The following is a 24,980-nucleotide window of genomic DNA, read 5'->3' as shown; positions in this document are numbered from 1 at the left end:
TAAAGCTCTCTCTCTCTCTCTCTCTCTCTCTCTCTCTCTCTCTCTCTCTCTCTCTCTCTCTCTCTCTCTCTTTCTCTTTCTCTCTCTCTCATAGTTCTGATGTGAGCAGAGGAGAGAGAGCAGGCTGCTCAGCTTGGTCTGGAACCAAATCCAGGGATCACTTTTCATCTCCCAGAGTTCAGGAGTGCAGGTAAAGGCACTGTTATCTAAGTCTGTTTCTATGCCTCTAAAATGGGAATTGTAGCCCATAGTACATACCTCCCTCCTACCCAGAGTGGTTGTATAGATCAAAGAAGATAAGGCAGGTCCAGTACAGTATGGCTATAAATGCATTTGTTACTGGAGGTTGTTGGCCACTATCCCCAGGGTTACCAACTGTGGAGTCTTAATTTGAGATCAGGACTCAGTGTCAGTGGTATGTGTGCTCCCGAATCCAGGACTCCCTGTACCCTCCTCCACATCTTGATTTTTGCCTTCTGACTGATGCTTATGAGTACTCTGAGCTCTCATTATTCCTCCATGTCCCTTCCAGGTTCTTCCAGGGGCAGAGTCAGAGGACCAAACTGTATCTTCTTGTCCTGAGTCCTTATAACCCAGGCCAAGCCCTTAGGCTTAAAAGGCTTCTCTGCCAGAAGCTCTACTCCATTCCCCCACTTCTAAGTTTCCTGGCCTTCCATGTTCTCAGATAGTAAGCTATTCACTGGCTGTGGGCTCCAGGTTCCCTTGACTTGAGGTTCCAGTCCACTTCTCTGGCTCTGATTAAAGGTGGGCTGCTCTGACCAGTCTATTCCTGTTCAGATGCTATCCATGATGAGTCTATACTGCCTGCCCTAAAACCTGACCTAGATGACCCACCTATCCTGTCAACACTAGGTCAATAGGATAGGTTAGTTCCATACCATTCATGCCTTCTTTAAATGGTCTTCCTTCTGCTGTGATGGGTATAGGCTCAAACCATCCAGGTAGCCCACCTTATACTGCTGAAATCTCCCCAGTAGGTAGCTTCTATCCTTCAGCCCATCAGAGGAACCATCCACTCTAAGGACCACCTGTTCCTGATCTGTCATAAAAGGAAGAAGTCAGGGTTTCAGAGCGAAATCCAGTGTCTGCTCCCAGTACCATTTAAAGAAGGCCAATGGAACTGTACATGGCTTAGGAGAGAGTACAGTTAATGGCAGTGCAGGGACAGTGGACCACCCTTGCTGGGGCCCCACTGTCTGCCATTCACACGGCTGTTTCTTGAGCCTTTAGATCAGTGATTCCCAAAGTGGGCGCCACCACCCCCTAGTGGGTGCTGCAGTGATCAAGGGAAGAGGTGATGGCCACAGGTGCATTTCTGAGTTCATAAATAGTTTCATAATTTCAAAGTTCAATGTTTCTAATTTACACCTTTCTTTACTATATTTTACGAAAAAGGTAGAAACATTAATACATATATCTTTCCTATTAATTGCTATTAAAATTTTTAAAAATTAATTTCCAGGGGGCGCTAAGTAATATTTTTTCTGGAAAGGGGGTACTAGGCCAAAAAAGTTTGCAAACCACTGCTTTAGATAATAGACTGCACACCCTCCAGGGTGTCAGAGGAAAGGTATGGGTTCAAATACACCCGCACTAGTGGAATGGTAACACCAGAGGTCCTCAGATAAGATTCTAGGGGACCAGGCAAGACCTCCAATTGATCCCCTTGGGAGATATACAGCTAGGCTTGATCTAAGCTGTCATGTGTGCACATTCATCCTTCTGGTAAGCTGATCCTACCTTTCTGTGGGTCCCAAGCACACCCATAGCACACAAGGTATCTAGGAAGAACTGGGGGAGATGAAAGCCAAAAGCACCACAGTCAGCCTGTGACCTTCCCAGAGGTACAGCACACTGGGACAGTAGAGTCAAACACCTATGAAAGGGAAGACTGGGTCCTCCTCATATAGCAAAGATTTACTGGGGTCAGTTACTATTGCCAGATCTAAGCAATGGCTGACTTATATCTGCCTGCAGAAGTAATCACTCTCCCTTTCCCTTCAGTTCTCTAGCCATGTGTTGCCCCCACATGCTTAAATAGCCATACCCTTCAAAGTGGTGTATTTCTTCCTCTGGGTTCCCTTAGTTACCATGCTGCCACTTTGCCACTTCACCTCATATGCACATTCTTCTGTCCTCAGAGCCCCCCACGCCAACTACCCATTTACAGATATGTAGACATGTTCCTTTACCCTCACCCACCTTCACATACAAAAAGGGAAAAAACCAAGAAGGGGAATAAAATGGGAAAGGCTCACAATGGGGTAATAGTGGTGAGGAAAGCTTAACCAAGCCTATTGGACCCCTGGTAGGCTCATCTTTAGTACAGAGGCTGGCCCCTCAGCATGACAGGCAGAGAGACTTCATTTCCTGAGCTCCCCCACTAAGGATCAGGCTCTGGGGAAATGACTCAGATATGGCTGATGTGGTCCAGAAAGCCAATTTATTCATTTCCAAAAATAAGCGTAATTGCCAAGCAGACCAAGATGTTCTTGTCGGGTGGCCAGCCTGTTCTCACCCCAGCAGGGAAGCCACATTAAAACCTGGCGGCTACGTGACAAGTAAAGAATCAGATCAGAGGGAGCTGGGTGGGCTGAATAGATGTTTTTCATCGAGCTGTGGTCGCCTGATAAGTCACAGCATCTACCGTAGAGCTGTTGCCATAGAGATAGGATACTGTCTCTAGACTCAGGTAATAGGTAAAACTGGCCGAGCCAGAAAAGACCTTAGGGAACAGCCAATCCAGGCAAACCTGCATTATATAACAGAATCAAAAACTGAGACACAGAGAAGGGCAATGACTGTTTAAGAGTACACAGGTAATTGGTGGCAAAGCCAGGACTGGAATCATGTTTCCTGACTCCCAGTTCCTTTTTTCCCCTGAATCCCAATTTAATACCTTGTTCAGCCTCTATCTTGCAAAAGGCTCATCCCTTTTGCTTGACTACTTCTAAGGTTTAGGGATTCCGAAAATTGAGAGTGATTCTGAAAAGGTTAAGGGTTTGGGGGGAGGAGGGTTGAACATCATTGACTCTCAATGTTTGGGACCTTCAAAGTAATTTAGTCTAGTTTCCTAAAGAAGAAATCTCTTTTATTGCATCCTTAATAAGTGGTCATCCAGCCTCTGATTGGATAATGACAGGGACGGGGAGATCACCATTTTATGAAACAGATTGTGCCTTTGTTGAACAATCCTAATGGCCAAGCAACTGTGCCCTGTATTGAGCTGAAATCTACTCACCTCTAAATTCCACCATTTAATTCTAATTCTGCCTTCCCAAGGTCAAGCAGAAAGTCTGAAGGGAATTCTTATATCCTTCCTAGTTTTCCCTTCTCCAAGTTAAACATCTTTTAACTTGGATCTCATATGACAAGGCTTCTGGTCCCCTCTCTATCTCGGTCACCCTCCTCTAAATGTCCTATATCTTATCAGGGTCCCTACAAAAATGTAGGCCAGAGGGCAAACAAGAGACCCACATTCCAAACCAGCCACAGAATGGGAACCCGCCTGTTGATATAATGGGAGCTCCTTCCCCTACCCAAGACCTCAGAATCTTCATCACCAGAAAAACACTGGGAATCATTGTACAAATGTTTCCAAATGCATCCCTACAAGCAGCCTACACTCAGAAACTGTATGGGAAGTTAAGTTACTCAAAACCATCATGTTGACATGTGTCTACTCTAGAGGAAAACAGTGCTGACTATTCTCCAGAATCATAAGGCTTCCCAAGAGTTCCCCAAGTGATTGCAGATCCTGGGCAGCTCTGGCCTCATGCTATTGCTACAGTAAAGCATTGCAACTGTTTTATTAGAAAGGTATCTTTTGGCAAAGACATGCCTCTAAAAGGTTTCCCAATTTTTTCTATTTTATCTGTAATGATAACAGTATTAATGAGGAGCTATGATTCATTTTACAAAAAAAAACTGACTAATGCACAAATCTCAACAACAAATTGATGGTATAAAGCAAAATGTGTATATTTATTTTTTCTGTGAAACAAGGGAGTAATTGAAGAAGTTCTTGGGATGGTGGTTCTGATTATCATCATCACCACTTTTTTATAAAAGAAAGTAGAAGTACTGTGTGAGAAAAGGACAAGGAGAGCAAATAGGAATGCCTCTCATTTAAGAATTTACAAAGTCCTTTCCTTAGAGCAAGTCCAGGAAGTATGTAGTATAGATATTCTTATCCCCATTTTATAAATGAGGAAACTGAGCTCAGGGGAAGGGAAATTACTTAGTCAAGGTCATGGAGTTAAATCTAGGCCAAGCCATGATTTGAACCCAGTTTCCTGTGACTCCAGACTTAGCTTTTTTTAGACTTTTACTTTTGAGTGGTTTTCACAAGGAGAGAAATAGTATGGGAACTTGATTTTCTATACAGATAGAAAATCCACACAGGCCTATGTTTGAAAAGGAATACTTATGAAAAGCTAGTCTAGAGAAAAAAGTTGATTCACCAAGGCTATCCTTCACATGAGCTAGGTGTGGAACAAGTTGAGAATAGCCAGAAATCCTGGGATCAAAGATCCAGTAATCTGGAAGAGATTACAGAGATCCTCTAGTCTGACCATATCTTGTTACAGAGGAAGAAATGGGGCCTAGGATGATGAAGAAACTTTTCCAAGGCCACAAAGGTAATAAAGAGATCAGAGGCAGGACTTGAACCTAGGATCTCTGGCTCTGTACCCATGCTTTTGCACCTGTACCATGTTTCCATATGGCCCCAAAGCAAAGAAGGAAACCATAAGAATGGGGCCAAAGACATGGGTATGAATCCTAGCTCTGACCCTTGCTGCCTGTATGATCTTGGACAAGTCCCTTTATCTCTAGGTCTCCAAGATCTTTTTTACCTTGGAGGTTCCTTCCTTCCAGTTATGAATCTATGACCCTATATGTTCTGTGATCCTCAGTGATTCATCATTTGTGATGGAATGAAGGGGAAATCAAATCATACTTTTTTCCCTTCCTTAGTGGGAAGAGAGAAGAAACTCGAACTCTACAGGGCCGTGACCCTAAACAGGAATCCACTCTTCTTGACCTTTCCCCAGAAAGCAATCGGAAGAGGTAAAATGGTGGTGGCAGCAAGGGATTGGGCAGAGGACAGGAGAGCTGGCAGTTAGAAGTGAACCAGAAAGAACATCAGAGGCTTTTCTGTCCCTTAACATGCATCCTGAATTTCTGCCATTTAACTGCTAGTGTAACCTATTGCCCCTTCTTTACCTCATAAATATATCTGTGCATGCACATGTGAGTGTGTGTGTGTATATATGTATGTATGTAGGAATGTGGAGTGCTCAGGAAAAGAGACAGTTAAACCCATTTGAGTCCTACCATGTGTCTTTCCGGATGGTCTTTCTGCCTTGGGGGTGAGAGAGGCTTGTATCACAGAATTATGTTCCTTCAGCAAGTCAAGCCTCCAAACTAAAGACAAAGCTGGATGACTCTTGATGAAGTTCTCCCTTTCAAGTACATTATTCAGGTTTTTCCTAGGAGGCAATAGAGATATAGTGGAAACGACCCTGGACTGGGAGTCAGGAACTAAGACTCTACTCTCAGCTCTGCCACTAACTTGCCATGTAGCCTTTGGCAAGATACCTTTCCTGGGCCTCAGTTTCTTCTAATGTAAAATAGGTGGGCCTGATGTTTACTTAAGCCCCTTCCAGCTCTCTTACATGGTATCCAGGCTTCTTTGACAGAGCAGACTCTTGTCTATGAGGATCATTGAGACTTATTTGAAAAGATCTGTGAGAAATATACTGCAGATGTGGACCAGGGTGTATGCTGTCAGATATTGTGTCTTTTGCTTTTGCTTCAGTGTTGTTGTTTGTTACAAGGCAGGGTCCTACACCTGGGGGGGGGGGGAGTGCACACATATGTGCAGAAGATCAGGGAGATGAGTGATACCTTAAAACAAAGGCTTTAGACAAATATCTAAGGAACTTTTGAGTTCCTTGAGGAAGGATGACTGTCCATGGGATAGAAGCAGCCTCCTTCCTTAAAGTTAATTATCTCTTCTCTCTAGAGCTTTCTTGGACTGTAGGGAAAGAGTTGTTTCCAGCAATAGAACAAACCATCACAGAGAAGAGAACAAAGATGCCCATCTCGATGCCGACAGGTACCAAGGCCTAGAGGATATCCTCTGACCCTTTTAGACATCTTGAATTTCTGGCCAGCTTCAGGGCTGTTTAGCACTGTGCCCCTAGCTCTAAGTGAGCCTCTTGATAGTCATGCTGAAGGTTCTTACAAAAGTGAAGGAAGCTGTGAAGTCAGGCTTCACTGGGATGTCTGTACTAGTTGGAGAAAGTAGTAATCACCTTCTTGGCCTCCCTTGCTAGATTAGCATCTGTATCCCATCCATCCCTCACTCTGGGTGTTCTCCAAGGCTCTGCTCTAGGCTTTCATCTCTCCTCTGTCTACACTTGGTAACCTTCTCAAATCTCATGAGTTTCATTATTATTTCTAAGCAGATGAATCTAAGGTCTATTTGTCTAGTCCTAACCTCTCATGTGACCTCCAGCCTTGCATCACCAGCTGCCTATTGGCCATTTTGAAAAAAATTATTTATTTTTTTATTTTAATAAATTTCCACATAAGTTTTCCAAAGTTATAGATCCATGTTGTCTCCCTCCTTTCCTCCCTCCTCCTCCTAAAGCTAACAAGCAATTCAAGCTGGGTTATACATGTATGATCACACAAAACATTTCCATATTATTCATTTTCATAAGTGAATAATCTAATAAAACCAAAACTCCAAAACATAAACCCAAATAAACAATTGATAAATTCTATGCTTTCATCTGCATTCCTACTACACCAGTTCTTCCTCTGGAGGTGGATAGCATTCTTTTTAATAAGTCCCTCAAAATTGTCCTGGGTCATTGTACTGCTGTTAGTGGCAAAGTCTATCACAGTTGATTATCCCACAATATTTCAGTTGTGTATAATGTTCTCCTGGTTCTGCTTATTTCATTCTACATCAGTTCATGTAGGTCTTTCCAGTTATTTCTGGATACAGTGCAATAGTATTCCATCACCATACTACAGTTTGTTCAGCCATTCCCCAATTGAAGGACATCCCTTTAGTTTCCAATTCTTTGCCACCTCAAAAGGGGCAGCTATAAATATTTTTGTACAAACAGGTCCTTCCCCATTTTCTTTTGGACATTTTTTTAAAACCCTTACCTTCCGTCTTGAAGTCAATACTGTGTATTGACTCCAAGGCAGAAGAGTGGTAAGGGTAGGCAATGGGGGTCAAGTGACTTGCCCAGGGTCACACAGCTGGGAAGTGTCTGAGGTCAGATTTGAACCTAGGACCTCCCGTCTCTAGGCCTGACTCTCAATCCACTGAGCTACCCAGCTGCCCCCATCTTTTGGACATTTTTAACTGGATGGCCTCTAGGCCTCTCAAATTCAACATATCTAAAAGATATCTCATTAGCTTTCCCCTCCAACCCCTCCTCTCTCTATAATTTCCTAATCATCGTCAGGGGTGCCCCAGTCCTCTATGTACCCCAGGCTTACAACCTTGGCAGCCATCAACTCCACTACCCCTCAGCCTTCCAGTTCAGTCAATTGCCAGATCATTTTTTTCCATCTCCAGGGTCTCTCTCCTGCGTCAGCTACCTCACTCGTTCAGATTCTTATCTCTTAGCTGGTCTTCCTCCCTCAAATCTCTTGCTACTTCAGTCCATATTCAGTCTACCACATAGCAGCCTGGGTGACTTTCCTTAAGTACAACTCTATGTCAGTCCCCTACTCAAAAAATTCCAGTAGCTCCTTATTACCACTAATAACAAATATGAACTCTTTTTTGCATTTAAAGCCTTTCACAATCTAGCCACATCCTAACTTCTTGGCCTCAATCATTATTTCCCTTCACACACATTATAGTGCATTCACACTGGCCTTCTTGCTTAATTACCTGGTAAACTGCAACCTGTTGAACCCAGGTTGAACCTGTTGAATCTCTGGCACTCCATTTCCTGTTTTTCTGGGGGCTTTGCAATGGTTGGCAGTCCCTCCTCACCATTGTCTCTTAGAATTCCTAGTCTCCTTCAAGATTTGGCTCAAATGCTACATTTTAGGGGAGCCCTTTCCTGCCGTATCCAACTGCTGGGTACCTTCCTCCCCACATCACTTCACACCATTTTGGTGTCTGTGCCCATGCTATCTCCCCCACCCCCAATAGCATGCTAGCCCTTTGAAGGCTTGCCCCTTGAAGATATTGTTTTGCTTTTGTCCTTGTCACCCAGTGTCTGTCACTTGGCACGTAATAAGTCTTGGGTTGGTATCAATCCAGTCCATGACACTTGATGAACTTACACCTTGGGAGAGAGAAAAGAACCCGAGTGTTGAAAAACTGTCAAAGACATAATCTTATTCAGCTCCTTCATTTGACAGATGGAGTAACCAGGGCCTGGTGCAGGGAAATGCCTTGCAATCAAATTGTATTTCATATTGCTCAATTATTGGCAAGAATCCCATGACTTATTCCTTTAGACTCTCAGGATGTTATCTAGCTCATTCCTGACAGTCCTCTCTACAACCCTAACAAATGATTATCCAACCTCTGCTTGAAGTCCCCTCACTTCCCCCAACAGTGAGGAGGAGCTCACTACCTCCCCAGGCCATGCATTCCACTTTAGGTCAACTCTAATGGCTAGGAATTTTTCTTGATATGGAGCCCAAATATGGCCTTGTAACTTCTACATGACCAGGTGTTCCTCCCCCTACCATGCTTATATTTGGCTGAGCCACACACTTCAAATGTGAATTGGAACTTGGGTCTGGAATCGCCCCCAATTTCCAGATGAGGAAATTGAGATACCCATGTATGGGGGACTAACTAAGCTGCCACAAGGAGATCAATCTCCAAGTTCTCATGCTTAATATTTTAACACTAGATGCTTGTGGTTAAGGGAGATGAGATACAGAGTCCGGAAGCTAATAATGGGTCTGTTCCTCTGGCAGGTCAAGCACCTGGTCAACTGACAGTAACCACGGCTCTACTGGTTCCCAGCATGATCTGGATGAAGAAGTTACCTCAAAGAAAGGGTAAGTCTGAGGAGGGAATGGAAGAAGTGAGACTCCAGACGTCAGCCTCAATCTGTTGACCATTGGCCTTACAGCACAGTAGCATTCTTAAGGGGAGAGATAGAGCAGACAGGATAGTCCATGCACAGGAATGTAGCTAGGATAACAGATTGATCCACAGGAGAGAAATTCCACAAAGACCTTTGACCTTCAGTTGTGTTGCTTGGCTCCCTAGCCTTCACCCTTCTGCAGTGGATTGTGGGCTGTGTTGTAGATTCCACAGCAGGCCTGAGTGAACACTGTTGACAAACCCAGACATTCTGGTTATTCAGCAGCCTGCCTTTAGCTGAGCCTGAGTCCTGCTGAAATGGCTCAAGTATGTTTCCCTTCCTATGCAGGACTCCATTCCTTTATAGTGACCGATTCATCAGTAGCACTCAAGGGGGAGCCTATGAGGGCCCTGCTAAACTGCAACCTGTCGAACACAAGGAACTAAGGTGAGAGGGAGCTCACTATCTCCCCAGGCCATCCATTCCATTTTAGTGCAGCTCTAATTATTAGGACTGTTCTAACTGTTCAGGGCCCTCATTTTGCTCTGGAAGAAACAAAAACTTGCAAAGGGTGAGTGACTTGCCCAAGGTCATACAGTAAAACTAATGAGACAGCCAGAACTACACCCAAGAGGGAAAAAATGTACTATTTTCAATGTAATTGGTTTCATTGCACCAGAGCAGAATATTTGTTACAATGAGTCAAATTCACATTCAATTTAGTGACTACATGGCAATTTTCTTCATGGTCTGTTGACAGCAGAACAGTAAGAATTCTCGCCTTTTCTAACTATGATATGCCCACATCACTGTCTTCTGAAGGAAACACATTCTTCCACGCATTTGCAGCAACAGTGACCTCCACTCACATCATGCATCACAAAATCTATGTGTTCCACAGCATCAAGCATTCCAAATGAAGTAGGAAACCAGCCAGGTGACTGAGTCAGGATGGCCTGAATTCAAACCCTTCCTCTGACACTAGCCATATGGCCCTAGACAAACTGGCTTACCTTCTCTGGGTCTATACAAATTTGAAAGTGATATCTATGGTATTTCTATACCAGCTATCCTCAGATATTATGTTATTATATAACACAATTATTAATACTATTAAGTGAACTGGGGTCTCATCGATTTGAGAGTTCCCACTAATGATAAAGATCAGAGACTGCCCTGACTGCCCATACCATGTTATTCTCCTCTGTGTCCTCCCTACAACTCAGCAGTAATAACCACCTTTAAATGTTGCATTTAGTGGGACAGCTGGGGAGTGAGGGCCCATACCTAGGAACTAAGAAACCATTCTAACTCAGACCTAGCTTGTCATAGTGTCTGATATTCAACTGTTAGAAATTCATTCTTTTGGATTAGCAAACATGGAAGAAATCAGGAATCCTTAGCTCCGGTCCTTACTGGGACACTAACTAGAATGTTAGCTCCTTATGAGTTTTTCTTCTTTTTTGTCTTTTTATCACTAGTACCTAGGACAGTGACTTGTGCTGGTAGGTACTTAGTATGACAGATAGCTTGTTGAATTGAACTCCTGGATGCCTGGACAAATCATTTTCCTTTTCTGAGCCTTAGTTTAACTATAATATGAGGAGTTGGGATTAAACAATCTCTAGCTATTAAGAAAGACATCAGGAGTTAGCACCTTAAGTCCAAATTAGCTCACTCTCATGATCTGAGTTCATTATGTCTTAGAAATCATTTGATATCCATTCCCCCACTGGCCTTTTACAACAACACTTTGAACAATCTAATTGCAGGGAAAACATTCACCATTATACAGACAAGGAAAATGGAAACTAGTTCAGGGAACTGACTTAGCTACAATCGCACAACTAATAAGTCTGGAACTGCAGGGGGAAGGGAACTTTTCTTTCCAAATTCTAAGTTCTTTATTTAAGGAAAAAAAGGATACAAAATAACTTCTCACAAAACATCCAAACAAACACATTTACAAAGAATATCCCACCTCCAAATGCAGATGATCACTTCTTTTTTTCTTTTTTTTAAATTTATTTTAAAAATATTTTTCCATGTTTACATTATTCATTTTCTTTCCTTCCCCTCTTCCCTCCCTGCTCCCAGAGCTTACAAGCAATTCCACTGGGCTGTACAAATGTTATCATTTAATACCTATTCCATATTATTCATTTTTGCTGTAGAGCGATTTTTTACAGCTTAAACCCCAAATCACATCCCCATATATACATGTGGTAAGTGATGTCATATATTTTGCTTTTGCATTTCTACTCCCATAGTTCTTTCTCTCAATGTGGATAGTATTCATTTACAGAAGTCCTTCAGGAGTGTTCTGGCTTGTTGCATTGCTACTAGTAGCAAAGTCCATTACATTGGATTTTTCCACAATGTTTTACTTTCTATGTACAATGTTCTTCTGGTTCTGCTCATTTCACTCTGTATCAGTTCATTGAGGTTCTCCCAGTTCATATGGAAAGCCTCCAGATCATCATTCCTTACAGCACAATAGTATTCCATCACCATCAGATACCACAATTTGTTCAGCCATTCCCCAATCGAGGGACACCCCCTCATTTTCCAATTTTTTGCCACCACAAAGAGTGCAGCTATGAATATTTTTGTACAAGTATTTTTCCTTATTACAAATGGTCACTTCTTAACAGAAAGGAAGACTCTATCCTTTAGTTTTGGTATTAGGGTATTAATGTTGGCCACTGTATTTGATCTGAATTGTGTTGCTTCTCCATGTTGACCCTTATGTAGTTGGGATCATTGTGGCAATGGAAGAGAAGTGGCTCGGCTACCTTCATTCTGCATCATTTTCTAATAAATCTTGTAACATCTTTTTGAATTATTCATTTTTGTCCTTCAATTCCATCCCTATGTTTATATGGAAATTCTCTGTCTATTTGGTGTTTGTCCAGCCATTCCTCAACCATTGAGCATATATTTTTTTTGAGTTTTCTGTTATCACAAATTCTGTTGTTATACCTTTTTAGACATAGAGGTCTTTTTTACTATCAGTAACCTCCTTTGGACATAGTCCTAGTAGCATAACCTGAGACCAAGATTCTATTTAGTTACTTTTCTTGAATGGATGGATAAATAGAACATATACTAAGAACTTGAACTGGAAAATGAAGGGATGCCTTTCAATTGGGGAATGACTAAACAAATTGTGGTATCTGTTGGTGATGGAATACTATTGCACTAAAGGAAATAATGAACTGGAGGAATTCCATGTGAACTGGAATAACCTCCAGGAATTGATGCAGATTGAAAGGAGCAGAACCAGGAGAACCCTATACACAGAGACAGATACACTGTGGCACAATCAAATGTAATGGACTTCTCTACTAGCAGAAATGCAATGATCCAGAATGATTCTGAGGGACTTATGAGAAAGAATGCTATCCACATCCAAAGAACTGTGGGAGTAGAAACACAGAAGAAAAACAATTGCATGATCACATGGTTCGATGGGGATATGATTAGGGATGTAGACGATCACCCTAATGCAAATATTAATAATATGGAAATAGGTCTTGATCAATGACATATGTAAAACCCAGTGGAATTGTGCATCAGCTATGGGAGGGGGTGAGATGAGGGGAGAGAAAGAACATGAATCATTTAACCATGGAAAAATATTCTAAATTAATTAATTAAATAAAAGTTTTTGAGTAAAAAAAAAAAGAAAGAACTTGACTCTGTGCCAGGCACTCTTCTAAGTTTTAAGGTTATAAATACAAGTAAGCAAGATAGTCTCTGCCTTCAGGGTGCTTACATTCTAATGGGGAAAGACAACACATTAAAGGGATATTGGAAAATGATGGAGGAGGAAGGGGCAGTGGTATGGAAATATCCAGGAAGTTGTATGAAGGTCTATTTCTAGACAACATAAAGCAAAAGTACCTGCTGTCACAGGGTCAGAGTCCAAGGTTCTAGGTGGGGGAAGAGAAGATGAGTAGGAAGAACTCCTTGGGATATATAGAGTCCCAGCAGTTGCTTTTCTTGGAAAATTCCAAGTTGTTTTCCAAAATGTTTTAATTCACACTTTTACCATCACTGAAATAGCATGCCTCTCTTTGCACATCAATGAGTTCTTCCACTTTTTTAATACCTTTGCTAACATAATGGATTTCTGGCTTGTTTTGATTTGCATTTTTATGATCATTAATTATTTTAAATAATTTTGTTAGATCATTATCCATAGTTTGCTTTTATTTTTAAGATATTTTATTTTGCCAATTATATGTAATAACAATTTTCCACAGAAGTTTTCTGAAGTGATAAGATCCAAATTGTTTCCCTCCCTCACTTCTCTTCCCCTTCATGGAGATGGTAAGAAATTTGATCTGGGTTATACATGTATTATCATTTATTTTGAAAACCATCAGGTAATATCTTTTGACCACATACAGATCTAGTGTATTTGTGTTCCAGTGCTCTTTCCCCACTACATCAGCACTGCCTCTTTAATTGGGTTTGGAAGTGGAGAGTAAAGGGGAAAACAATGATGAAGCACTAGACACTGGCTACAGAGCATAGGATAGGCTTATACTGATTCTACTGAGCATCTAGACACCTAGGATCTAGGTAGAAGACAGAGCCAAGGAGGTAGGGAAGGGGTCTGAAGGCTGGCCAGCAGTCTCCTACTCCCTGACCCTCATTCCATCTAATAGACAGTAAATGAATGTAGTACTTTATGCCATCTGAAGATGACTTTGTTATAGAATATTTGGAAATTAGTGTACACTGGAAAGAAATTAGATCTAAGACCAGCTGGCAGTGGTATTTACTTCAAGTAACATTTCATTGAAAAACAGTTCTGAATCTGAGTCTTTAAGGCACAGAATACATGTCTAGAGAGGAATAAAATATTTGTCAACTTGGTGCATGTTTCCTTGTCTTTAGCCAACCTGATATGCAGTCTCAAGAAAGCAATATTCGAAAGATGCCTCTGGTTCCACCTGTGTCCAGGGAATGCAGAATCCCCTATTGGAATTTAGCACGGTAGGAAACTCCAAAGATGAAAGACACATTTCTCCCGTGTCATCACTGGTCCAGACCTCTTCCTAGCCACAGACAACCATGTGGCCTTAGAGCCACATCAGTTTCTCAAAGGGAATTGAAAAGACCTTTTTCATATTAACAATAACTAACTTTACTCTTAATGTTTCCTACTGGGAGCCCTATCTACCAAACCCAGAGGAATGGATAAACGTAGAAGGAGAAATGTGTTAGTTGTATTTCCCAGCTGACTGGTCATTCCAACTGCACTCTTAATTCTTTGTGGGAACCTGGGTAGGTCACATGAGCCTCAGTTTGTCAAACTACAAACTGGGAAAGGGGAAGAGGAAGGAATAATATTTCACTGAGTCGTTGGGGTTAAAAAAAGCCCTTAGAGATCATCTGCTCTGGACTGCTTCCTTTTTCATATGAGGAAAACTGAGACTTAGAGAAGGGAAATGACTTGCCCAGTCACATCATCATCATCATCATCATCATCATCATCATCATCATCATCATCATCATTGCTAGCATTTGTACAGTATTTTGAGGTTTGCCAAGCCCTTTACGTTTCTTTTCTCATGTAATCCTCACAATAAACCTGTTGTGTAAGGTACTATTATTAAGTTAAGCAAAGCCAGAAGTCAAAACCATGTCTCCTGACTCCAAGTTTCCCATGCCTTCTAGTACATCAGGCTTTTTCCTCATCCTATACTAGGGCATCTTGGCCTCACATAATCCATCATATACCAGAAAGGTGTATAAATCTAATGTGCATATTGAATTGTATTTCACTGTTCATTTACACCCACTACAAAGATGGGTTCTCATGGCGGGGCTAGAGGGGGACTGACTTCCTCAAAAATAATTCTAAATAGTCTTTAAGACTCAACATAGATTTCCTGAGAGGAGTAACATTTTATAATCCTGGCACATGGGTCCTCATGTTTTCTTGCCTTTATCAGATTTGATATGTATCCTCCAGAGAGCCCTAGTCAAGATTTTTCTCTGGTCCCAACTTCAAGCAGAGAATGCAGAATGCCATATTAGAAACTAGGAAGGTCAGCATTGTCCTCACTTATCCCTTCCTGACCCAAAGTGCTTTGGTTTTGAGCCATCCTAAGAAAATCAGACTTGAAAAAACCTCACATTCCACCTTTATCAGGATGTAGACTGAAGGTATTTGCACCTCCCACCAGGGCCTCCAGAAGATCTGGATGAGGAGGCAAAGGATCCAAGAATACGCCTCTTTAGTGTTCCAGCAGAGAGCACAAGGTGTGTTTCCTGGGGAATTCTCATTCACTCATGTGCTAGCAGCACTAAAGCAACCCCACAGGTGGCAAGTGTCCTTTGTATCCACTATTGAATGCCACAGGTGCTACTGGAGCCTAAAGTGCCATATGGAGGGATATCCTTAGAAGGCTTTCCCCCCCTCATTTCTTAAAGCTCTCTTTTGGCCAGAGAGCCCATAGGAACCTGCTTTGTTAACCACCTCTCTGTGCTAAGTGATCCAGAAGGAAAATACAGACTCAGAGTTGGGAGGACCTTAAAAGTTTCTGAGATGTAAATCACATCAATGTGATGAGTTTAAAAAAACAGACCCACAGAATATTGTAGGGGAAATGTACTGGAACTGGAGTCAAGAACGCTATGTTTGAAACCTGGCTCTGTCTCTGATTCATGTTTTGACACTGGCCAAGTCACTTTCCTTTTCTGGACTTCTGTTTGCCATCTAATGTAATAGCTGGGCAAGTTTCTCTCTAGAGTCTGTCTATTCCAGCTCTAATGTTCTCTGCCTGTATTAGAATAACAAGTAACTTCCTTTTGGACACCTATAAATGAGAACGCTCCGCACTGATAGGATGGCCTTCTTTTCTTCTAGGGAATTTGAATCCATGCCTTCATCTCCTCATCCTCTCCATTCTCCTCTTATTATGCTAAATATATGTCTAAAGCCTCCCCAAGCCTTGGTGCCATCACCCAAACATACAAATCAATTAGTCAACCAATAAACAAAGTTTTATGAAGTCAGTCTGGTGAAGGACCCCTAAGGACCTTTTCTTAGAGTCATGTTTGTAAATCATTGAAGGTAATGCTACATTTCATTAAGTAGCTAGTGAACATGTAGTGAGTACCCTCTGGCTCACTTACTTTCCCAGAGCCAGGCCAGCTCCTTAAAAATGTAAACATGGAAAATTACTTCCCGTTCAAGTCCACAAACCCCCTGAAATTTGTCCAAAGAGCTCTTGGGAGAAAGGGGGTCCACGGACCCCAGGTTAAGAATCCCTGGTCTAATATATGCTAGGTGCTGGGGATACAAAGACAAAAAATAGTCCCTGACCTAAAGAAGCCTATATTCTGTCAAGTGAGACAAGTATCTGAATCAACATACACAGAATAAATATACAGTTCTAGTTTAAACACAAGGGGGTTTGGGAGAAAGCAAACATGGAGCTTGGGAAGGGCTTACTGCAGAGGATGGTGCCTGAGGAAGAGATAAATTATGTGAGGTGGAGGTGAGGAGGAATGCCCAGAGCAAAGGCACAGTGAGAGATGGAATACTATGTGTAACAAACAGAGAGAAAGCCAGTTTGGTTGGATCACAGAGGAGAGGATGGGAATGGAATAAGAGGCTGAGTCCAGCTCATGAAAGCTTTTAAAAATTACATAGAGGAATTTATATTTCATCCTAGAGACAATAGGGAAGCAGTGGAGTTAACTGATTCAAAAGAATCCAGGAGTTGGAAAATCTTGGGAGTAGAATGCTAGATCTAGAAAGGCCCTTAGAGAACAGTTTAACTAACCCCTTCATTTACTTGTAATTTTTCTCTTTTTTAAATGTGTAATTAAATTGTTTTTTCAATTATTTACCATATCCATAAATGTGTGTCTTATTCTACATCTTGAATATGTTGCCTCTCTTATTAGGAGGTAGGTAGCATTTTCCATAGGTTTTCTTGAATTATGGTTGGTCATCACATTGATCAAAATTCACAACTCTTTCAAAATATTTCATTTTTACAACATTGTTGTTTATAATTTTGATTGTTTTCCTGGTTCTGCTCACTTTATTTCTATGGAACCTTTATCATTTTTATACTGTACTTGGTCAAAGAGTATACAGTTTAGTAACTCTGAGGCATAATTCCAAATTACTTTCCAGAATGGCTGGAACTTAGGGTTCATGATTCACCAACAGGGCATTGAAGGGCCTGTTCTCCCATAGCCTCTCCAATATCTGTTGTTCTTCTGTTTTGTCCATCTGATGTAACCCTCTCATTTTCCAGAGGGAAAAACTAAAGTCCAGAGAAGGGAAGGAATTTGACTTATATATAGCCAACTAATTGTAAATGCTAGACTCAAACCCAAACTGTCCAGAGCAAGGTGCTTTCCACAAGCTGCCCCTAAGTATGTCTTATGGGAACTCAGATCCATTCATTAAAGCAGGCTATAATTTGTTGTCTTTAGTAGGTTTGGCTCAGAGGAATGTGGTGCGTTTTCTCCAGATGACCAGTACAATCGTCCCATGAACCTACAATACTGCATACCCATCAAGAATACCTCAAAGTAGGAAAAGACACTAACGGGCAACCACCCACTTCCACAGTGGCTTCTGGGTTGATGAATCTGGGTGCTACAGCTGGGTATCCTAGTGCAATGTACAATCAAAGATCCTTAGCAAAGAGCAATATAGCAGGTAGAAAGAACTGTCTGAGGAGGGGGATCCCTGCATGCTAGTTCTGACCTCCCCTAGCTGCCTCAGTTTCCCCCACATAAAAAGAAAAACAAAGTGATAGGGGTAAACTACAGGGTCTCCAAAAGCTCCTTTCATTCTAAAGGTTCTTTGTTTCTACCATTGCAGATATGCCTCTGCCTCCAATCTTACCACCACTGGAAAGAGATATTCAGCCAAACCAGATGATGCTATTCCACCTGAACCCCGGAGGTAAGTAAGCATGGAGGATTTGTCAAGACTGACCTTAGTTGGAGGAGAAGAGCTACCTGAAATGTGGACTTGGATTCTAGGATCATCTATGCAGAGTTGTAAGGGACCTTGGAGGACTTCTAACTCTGCCACTCCTTTTACAGAGAAGATCACTGAGGCCCAGAAAGGTTAATAAAATATAGTCAAGATCACACAAATATGATACATATTATTTAAAATTGTAAGAGGGTGGTATAGGGGATAGGACCAGATGGTTAGGATACGGTCAGTTTCAGAAGATTAACTATGGTTTGGGAAGGCCAACAAAACCCAGCCAGGCAGAGCCTGGTCTGAGACTACACACACAGACCACTCAGTAACAGGGATGTGTAAGGGTGAAAAAGAGGTTTTTTGGGTTCAATATATTAAAAGATGTTCTCCAGAGGATTGAACTATTATCAATCCTCAATTAAGAATAATCTCAACTCAAAATTGACTTTTGTGGAAGTTTATTTACAATTAGGAACATTTAAGGTAGGGAAATTGAGAGAGAGAAACTCTGGCCTGGACCAGTTAAGAATCTAGAGGCCCTGGCAGAGGGGCACAGAGGTTAATTAAACAAGGCTTTTAGTCACAAGGCCTTTTACAATTAGAGAGGCAAGAGAGGCTTCCTTGAGGGTAGAGCCTCCAGAAATGCCAAGGGAAGAGAAAGAGGGTCAGCCTAACTTACCCACGTGACAATTCAAAGGGAAGCAGTCAGAGGTCCCACCAGAGTCTCAGCATTCCAACACTCCTCCATGAACCAGAAAAGGTCCTTCACCAGATGCTCTCTTCTACTGAAGACCTCAGCTGACTGATTTGCATGTCCAATCACAATAGACAATTCTCACAGTACTGCCTGGGGGTGGGGGCAGTCAGTTGATTCTGATTCGTCATCCACTCTAGCACACTGGGTTATGGACCTCCCAGAATTAGAGGTGTTCTCACCTTTGGTGATTAAATCTAAAGATGGGCAGTGTAGACTTAATCTAATTATCACAGATGGGTGTTGTATTTATTACAACAGGGAAAGGTTAGAAGGAATTTGGATGACCCTGACACTAAATTCAACTACCTAAACCCCCAGATCTAAATGTCCTGTCACTGGGAGTCTTCACAGAGTTTGAACTACACTAATCCTCACCTCACTGACCTAAAGATCCCAGTCCCTAACCTAGATAAATCTGCACTAAACCAAACCCCCCCACCTTAGATGGTGTTGGAGATAGTGGTCTTTGACAATTTAGCAGGGCCCAGGGAGAGGTTCTGGATCCAAAGGAACCCAGACCTGATCTTACAGACAGATTGCCATGTGGTTTAGAATCACCAGGAAACATAGTAGATAACAGCAGGACAGCAGGGCAGGATAGGGAATCAGGGTAGTATAGAGTAGTATCAACCAGTAAGGAAAAGCAGCCAGTCTCTCCAGGTCAAACCAGAGAAAGACAGCTCAAACCTCAGTTAATTGTCTGACCCCTACTTTTCCATTCTAGAATTCTCTCCCTGTTGGTCTCATGCCTCTGCAAACTTGCTCTAACCCTCTCTTCCTTATAACAGTTCCCCCCCTTTGCACAAAGCCAAAATAGTGTTGAAAACAATATTTTGGCATTTGTGCACAAACAAACTTAAATCCCACTTAAACTAAAATTCTTACCCAAAATAATAAACAACCTACACTCACTTATCTTATCCTATCTGACACTACCTTACTCTAGAAATTCAAACCAAGGAAAGGAAAAGGGAAAAATTATACAATGAACAGTTACACAATTCAAAATACAAAGCAAACATATGCAAAAGCAAAACAAGCAAAAAACATCAAAATAGAAATACAAACACAAAACTTCATGCAAAGCAATAATATCATAAAAATACTATTCTTATAAACTAATACAGAAAAGAATCCTATCAAAACTATTGCAATGCATAAAATAGAAACAAAACAGAAAAGTACAATAAACACAACATTGCATAACTTTTTTTTAAAAAAAGTTAAACCAATCCATCAAAACTTACTTATGCAAAATATATTCAAAAGTAGATGAAAGGGCAGCTGGGTAGCTCAGTGGATTGAGAGTCAGACCTAGAGACGGGAGGTCCTAGGTTCAAAGCCGGCCTCAGATACTTCCCAGCTGTGTGACCTTGGGCAAATCACTTGACCCCCATTGCCCACCCTTACCACTCTTCCACCTATGAGACAATAAACAGAAGTTAAGGGTTTAAAAAAGAAGTAGATGAGGGGGCAGCTGGGTGGCTCAGTGGATTGAGAACCAGGCCTAGAGATGGGAGGTCCTAGGTTTAAATCTGGCCTCAGCCACTTCCCATCTGTGTGACCCTGGGCAAGTCACTTGACCCCCATTGCCTACCCTTACCACTCTTCTGCCTTGGAGCCAATACACAGTATTGACTCCAAGATGGAAGGTAAGGGTTTAAAAAAAAGTAGATAAAAATTCAAAACAATCCTATTCTAAACTAAAAGCTTATCAATTTTACACAAAACTGAAACTGTTACATGGAACTGTGCATCTAACTATGCTATATAAAGAACTTAATCAGTATTAAATATTAACTACATGCATAATTTCTACATACATACAATACATACACCACACATATATACACACAACATTTACATAATGTTAAATATATACATATATTTATATAATATACATACACTATAATATAATTTTATCAACCTTAACTATAATATACACTATTTGCATATATTTACATATCTAGTTACATGTATGTGGAATATATATGTAATGTATAATGCATGTTGTAATATATGTTGTAATGTAATTTACTACCCTACCTTAACTTATCGACCCCCCCACCCTGCTAAGAGAGATGTATAGACAGTCTTACAAGTTTTAGCCTGCAATGAAGCATGTCCAAATAGCATTTCATAAGATAATACATGCAAATCTGCTCTAGATCTTGTACATAGGGGGGGAAAGCTATGGGAATACTATCTGTCCATTTTAGATGTGTTTCAGCACAAATTTTCCCCTCCATAGTCTTGAGTTCCCTGTTCAAATGCTCCACTTGACCTGAACTTTGTGGATGATAAGGAACATGAAACTTAGGTGTTATTCCTAGATTCTCATAGACTCTTTTCAGAATATCTTGAGTAAAATGAGATCCTCTGTCTGAATCTATGGTAATTGGAACACCAAATCTAGGAAAAATTTCCCTAAGCAACACTTTCAGCACAAAGCTAGCTGTATTTGTAGTAGATGGAAATGCTTCAGGCTACTTTGTTAAATGATCAACAATTACAAGGCAAAACTTGAATCTTCCAGCTTTTGGAATGTTTGTATAATCTATTTGCAAACTCTCAAATAGGCAGTATGCCAAAGGTCTACCACCTAAACCTTTCTTTCTGAATGCCCCTTGATTGAACTTTTGGCAAACAGAACAGCTACTACAGATCCTATTTGCAACAGTACTTATTCCCAGTGCTACCCACTGTCTTTTAACAGAATCCACTACAGCTTGTGTACCAAAATGACCTTTTTTATAAATGACTTGACACAAATAGGTGTAAAAATCTTTTGGTAAGAGTGGTTTCTGTGAGAGGGAAAATTTAGGGAATTTTATAGATATATATATATATATTTAAAGTGNTGTTGTTGTTGTTACACTTGAGTTACAAGTTGTTTCCCTTATTTCAACTCAACCTCACACTAGAGAAGGCCAACATTTGAAATATATATATATATATATATATATATATATATATATAACCATACAATATTTTGCTCCATATAGTGTTTCTTTCTCTGGAAGTTGATGCATTTTCCTTCATTAGTCCTTTGTAGTTGATTTGAAAATTCATGTAAGTAAGAATAACTTGGCCATTTGCATTTACTCTTAAGAATATTGTTGTTATAAGATCTCTTGGTCCTGCTGATTTTGCTTTACATTACTTCATGGAAGTCTTTCCATGTTTTTCTAAAATCAACCTGCTCATCATTTCCTCCATCACAATCACATACTGAAATTTATTCAGTCATCCCTGAATTGATAGATATTCTCTCAATTCCAAGTTCTTTGCCACCACACAAGAAAGCTGTTATAAATATTTTAGAACATCTAACTTATTTTCTTTTAAAATATATTATTTTTAGTAGAATTTATTCCCAGATATCTTTGCTCCTCCATTCTCTTTTCAGCAAGTATACTCATTGACATGTACTCCCTTCTCACTCATTTTCTCCTGAATCTTTAGACTGGGAATACCCAGGTGGTAATAATAATTATGAATGTAAATATGATGAACTCATCCATAAAGCAGAAGAAGATTTCACAGTGGATTAAAAATCAAAACCCTACAACATGCTGCTTACAAGAAACACATAAGAGTGTTAAAGGAGATTTTAGGTATTTATAGATATATATATATTTAAAGTGTGGCCACCAGGAATCAACGATTCAGGTTGATTCCGTAATTAAATCAGACCCAAGTCAGCATCGGGTTGAGGAGTTTATTTATAATCTGGTAGGAAAAAAGTAGGACTAAAGAGAAAGGGAGAGGCTAGTCCAGGCCAAAGGCCTGGATGGAGAGAGAGGGTTAAAGGCTAAATAAATGAAGCTGTAAGCCACAAGGCCCAACAGCCAGATAGGCAGAGTTTGGAAGCGGCCCAGCTAGGCCAAGGAAGTCAGCCTAACTTACCCACGTGACAATACAGAGTGTAAGCTGTCTGTGGTCTCAGGAGATCCTTCAGCACCGAGTTCGAAGCTGGAACTGCTTCCACAGGAAGTGAGTAACATACTTAAAGAGATAGTGTCCTTCGTCACTTCCTGTGGGTCCACCTCTAATTCAAATGGACAAATGGCAGTCTCTACATTGATTTGGACTGCCCAAAGGGCAGTCCCTTGTTCTTGATTAAGCAACTCATTGTCACATGTGGGTAACTCGTCTCCCCTCCCCACTAAGGGAGGTGAGAGTGACATCATTTCTACGCCTAGGATGGGTAGATTTTTTGACTATGTGAATGGGCTCGAGCTAATTCCATTTACACATTTCCCAGTGTCTACATCCCATATACCATGTTCTTTCCTAGCTCCAAATTTCTCCTTCCATGTTTGAATCTCTGAGTCTACATAAGCTTGTTGTAAATCAGCAGACTCAATAGTTGAAAGATTCATAACATACACTGGAGCATTTTGGACTGCATACTTTGCAATTACATCAGCTCTATGATTTCCTTTAAAAACTGAGTCTCTACCAAAAGTATGACTTCTGCAATGGATTACTGCTAGCTGTTTTGTTTTTTGGATAACATCCAGCAACTCAGTTTCTGGATGTGCAATTTCTGCATGTGCAATTGGTTTTCCTGAAGCAGTAATAAAACCATGCTGTTTCCAAATTTTTCCTGTTGCATGACACACTGAAAAATGCATACCAAGAGTCTATATAGATATTAGCACTTATTTACCATCAGCTAGAAGACAGGCTTGCTTCAATGCCACTAGCTCTGCTCCCTGAGCACTAATATTTTCAGATAATGAGCCAAACCATAGGGTCTCAAATTCTGTGACCACTGTAGCACCAGTACAATGAATATCATTACACAAATAGGAAGAACCATCAGTGAACATAACCAAGTCTGAATTTTCAATAGGAGTGTCTTTCAAATCCATCCTAGGCATGTCCACCAAATCAACCACTTCCACACACTCATGTAATGGTTCACCTTTCTTTGGTAGATCAGGAAGAAGTGTAGCAGGATTTAATACATTATACCTCCTTAACTGGATGTTCTCATTACCCAGGAGGATAATTGGATACTTAGAAATTCTTTGATCTGAATAAGCTTGAGTACAAAATTTTCTCATTAGTGCTTCTATTTGATGTGAACAGTATATAGTCAATGACATCCCAAAACTAAATTAGCTGACTTATGGACTAACACAGCAGCAGTAGCTACCCCCCTTAGACAAGGTACAGTACCTGCAGCTATGGGAAATGCTCATCTGTCAATCTGTTTCTAAGGCAACTCTTTCAAAATTTCATTGTATTGTATCCTACTCATTGTATTCATCAGATTAAGAATAATGTTATGTGGCCAGATAGAACATTTCAGGGGGCTACATCTGGCCCATGGGCCATAGTTTGCCCATCACCGGTCTAGAGAATTGTCCCCTATAGTGACAATCCCTTACAAGATGTCCCACGTGATTACACAAATAACACCTTGGAGCTTCAGACCTTCTTTCCCTAGTGACATATTGATTTTTAGGCTGTACTGATCTCAATGCAGCTACTGCTTTAATTTCCTTGATTTCACCGTCTTTTACTTTTTTATTTGCATCTTGTAATTATTTTTTCAAATCTTCAATAATAGAATCCTTTTCTCTTATCCTTATCTGCTGAATATACATAACACGCTTTTCTTTTTAACTCATCTAGACTCATTGTCTCCCAATCTGGACAATTGTTTCTAAAAAAAATTCCTTACCACATTACACACATTCTTTGCAAATAACCTTCTTATGTGTGCAATTGTCTCCTCTGCTAATACATCCAGTCCTAATTGCAGTTTGGCAGCTTCCATCAGTTTATCAAGGAATGCTGCAAGTGACTCCCCAATTTCCTGCTTAATATGCTCAAATTTTGACCAGGAATCAGGTCTTTTTGCATTTCTCTTCATTACTTCTATAATTGACTCTTTCGCTTGTTTTAAAACTCTATAATTATGAACAGAATTTAAAACAAGCTCCACAAAATCAACTGGCCATGCTGTTAAATCAGGATTAGTACGGGTTTGCTCTATAAACTGTTCCCTCTCTCTTCTAGTTGGGAGTTCTTCCAACAAAAGAGTGAAGTCAGCAAAATCAGGGTCAAAGATTTTAATTGCCCTCTTAAATTCCCAAATGATCTTATGAGGTTTGTT

At 40.7% G+C, this 24,980-nt stretch overlaps 2 protein-coding genes across 2 annotated transcripts in view; both read left to right on the top strand.

Annotated features, from left to right (window-relative positions):
• LOC123253629 (zinc finger protein 208-like) overlaps positions 1-24,980 on the top strand; it is a 274,976-nt gene that overhangs the window by 165,978 nt on the left and 84,018 nt on the right. The gene's annotated exons all lie outside the window — the stretch shown is intronic.
• Positions 1-24,980, top strand: part of ZNF185 (zinc finger protein 185 with LIM domain) — a 47,180-nt gene that overhangs the window by 10,689 nt on the left and 11,511 nt on the right. The window contains exons 8-14 of the mRNA XM_044682603.1: positions 4,999-5,091; positions 6,050-6,142; positions 8,998-9,081; positions 9,459-9,557; positions 14,019-14,117; positions 17,586-17,681; positions 17,977-18,060. Coding sequence (XP_044538538.1) covers positions 4,999-5,091; positions 6,050-6,142; positions 8,998-9,081; positions 9,459-9,557; positions 14,019-14,117; positions 17,586-17,681; positions 17,977-18,060 — 648 coding nt within the window. The remainder of the gene's footprint in view (positions 1-4,998; positions 5,092-6,049; positions 6,143-8,997; positions 9,082-9,458; positions 9,558-14,018; positions 14,118-17,585; positions 17,682-17,976; positions 18,061-24,980) is intronic.

The sequence above is a fragment of the Gracilinanus agilis genome, chromosome X (genome assembly GCF_016433145.1).
Source record: "Gracilinanus agilis isolate LMUSP501 chromosome X, AgileGrace, whole genome shotgun sequence".
NCBI classification, from domain to species: domain Eukaryota; kingdom Metazoa; phylum Chordata; class Mammalia; order Didelphimorphia; family Didelphidae; genus Gracilinanus; species Gracilinanus agilis.
Note: the sequence above shows the minus strand (reverse complement) of the source record. Positions and strands in the feature narration are given on the sequence as shown.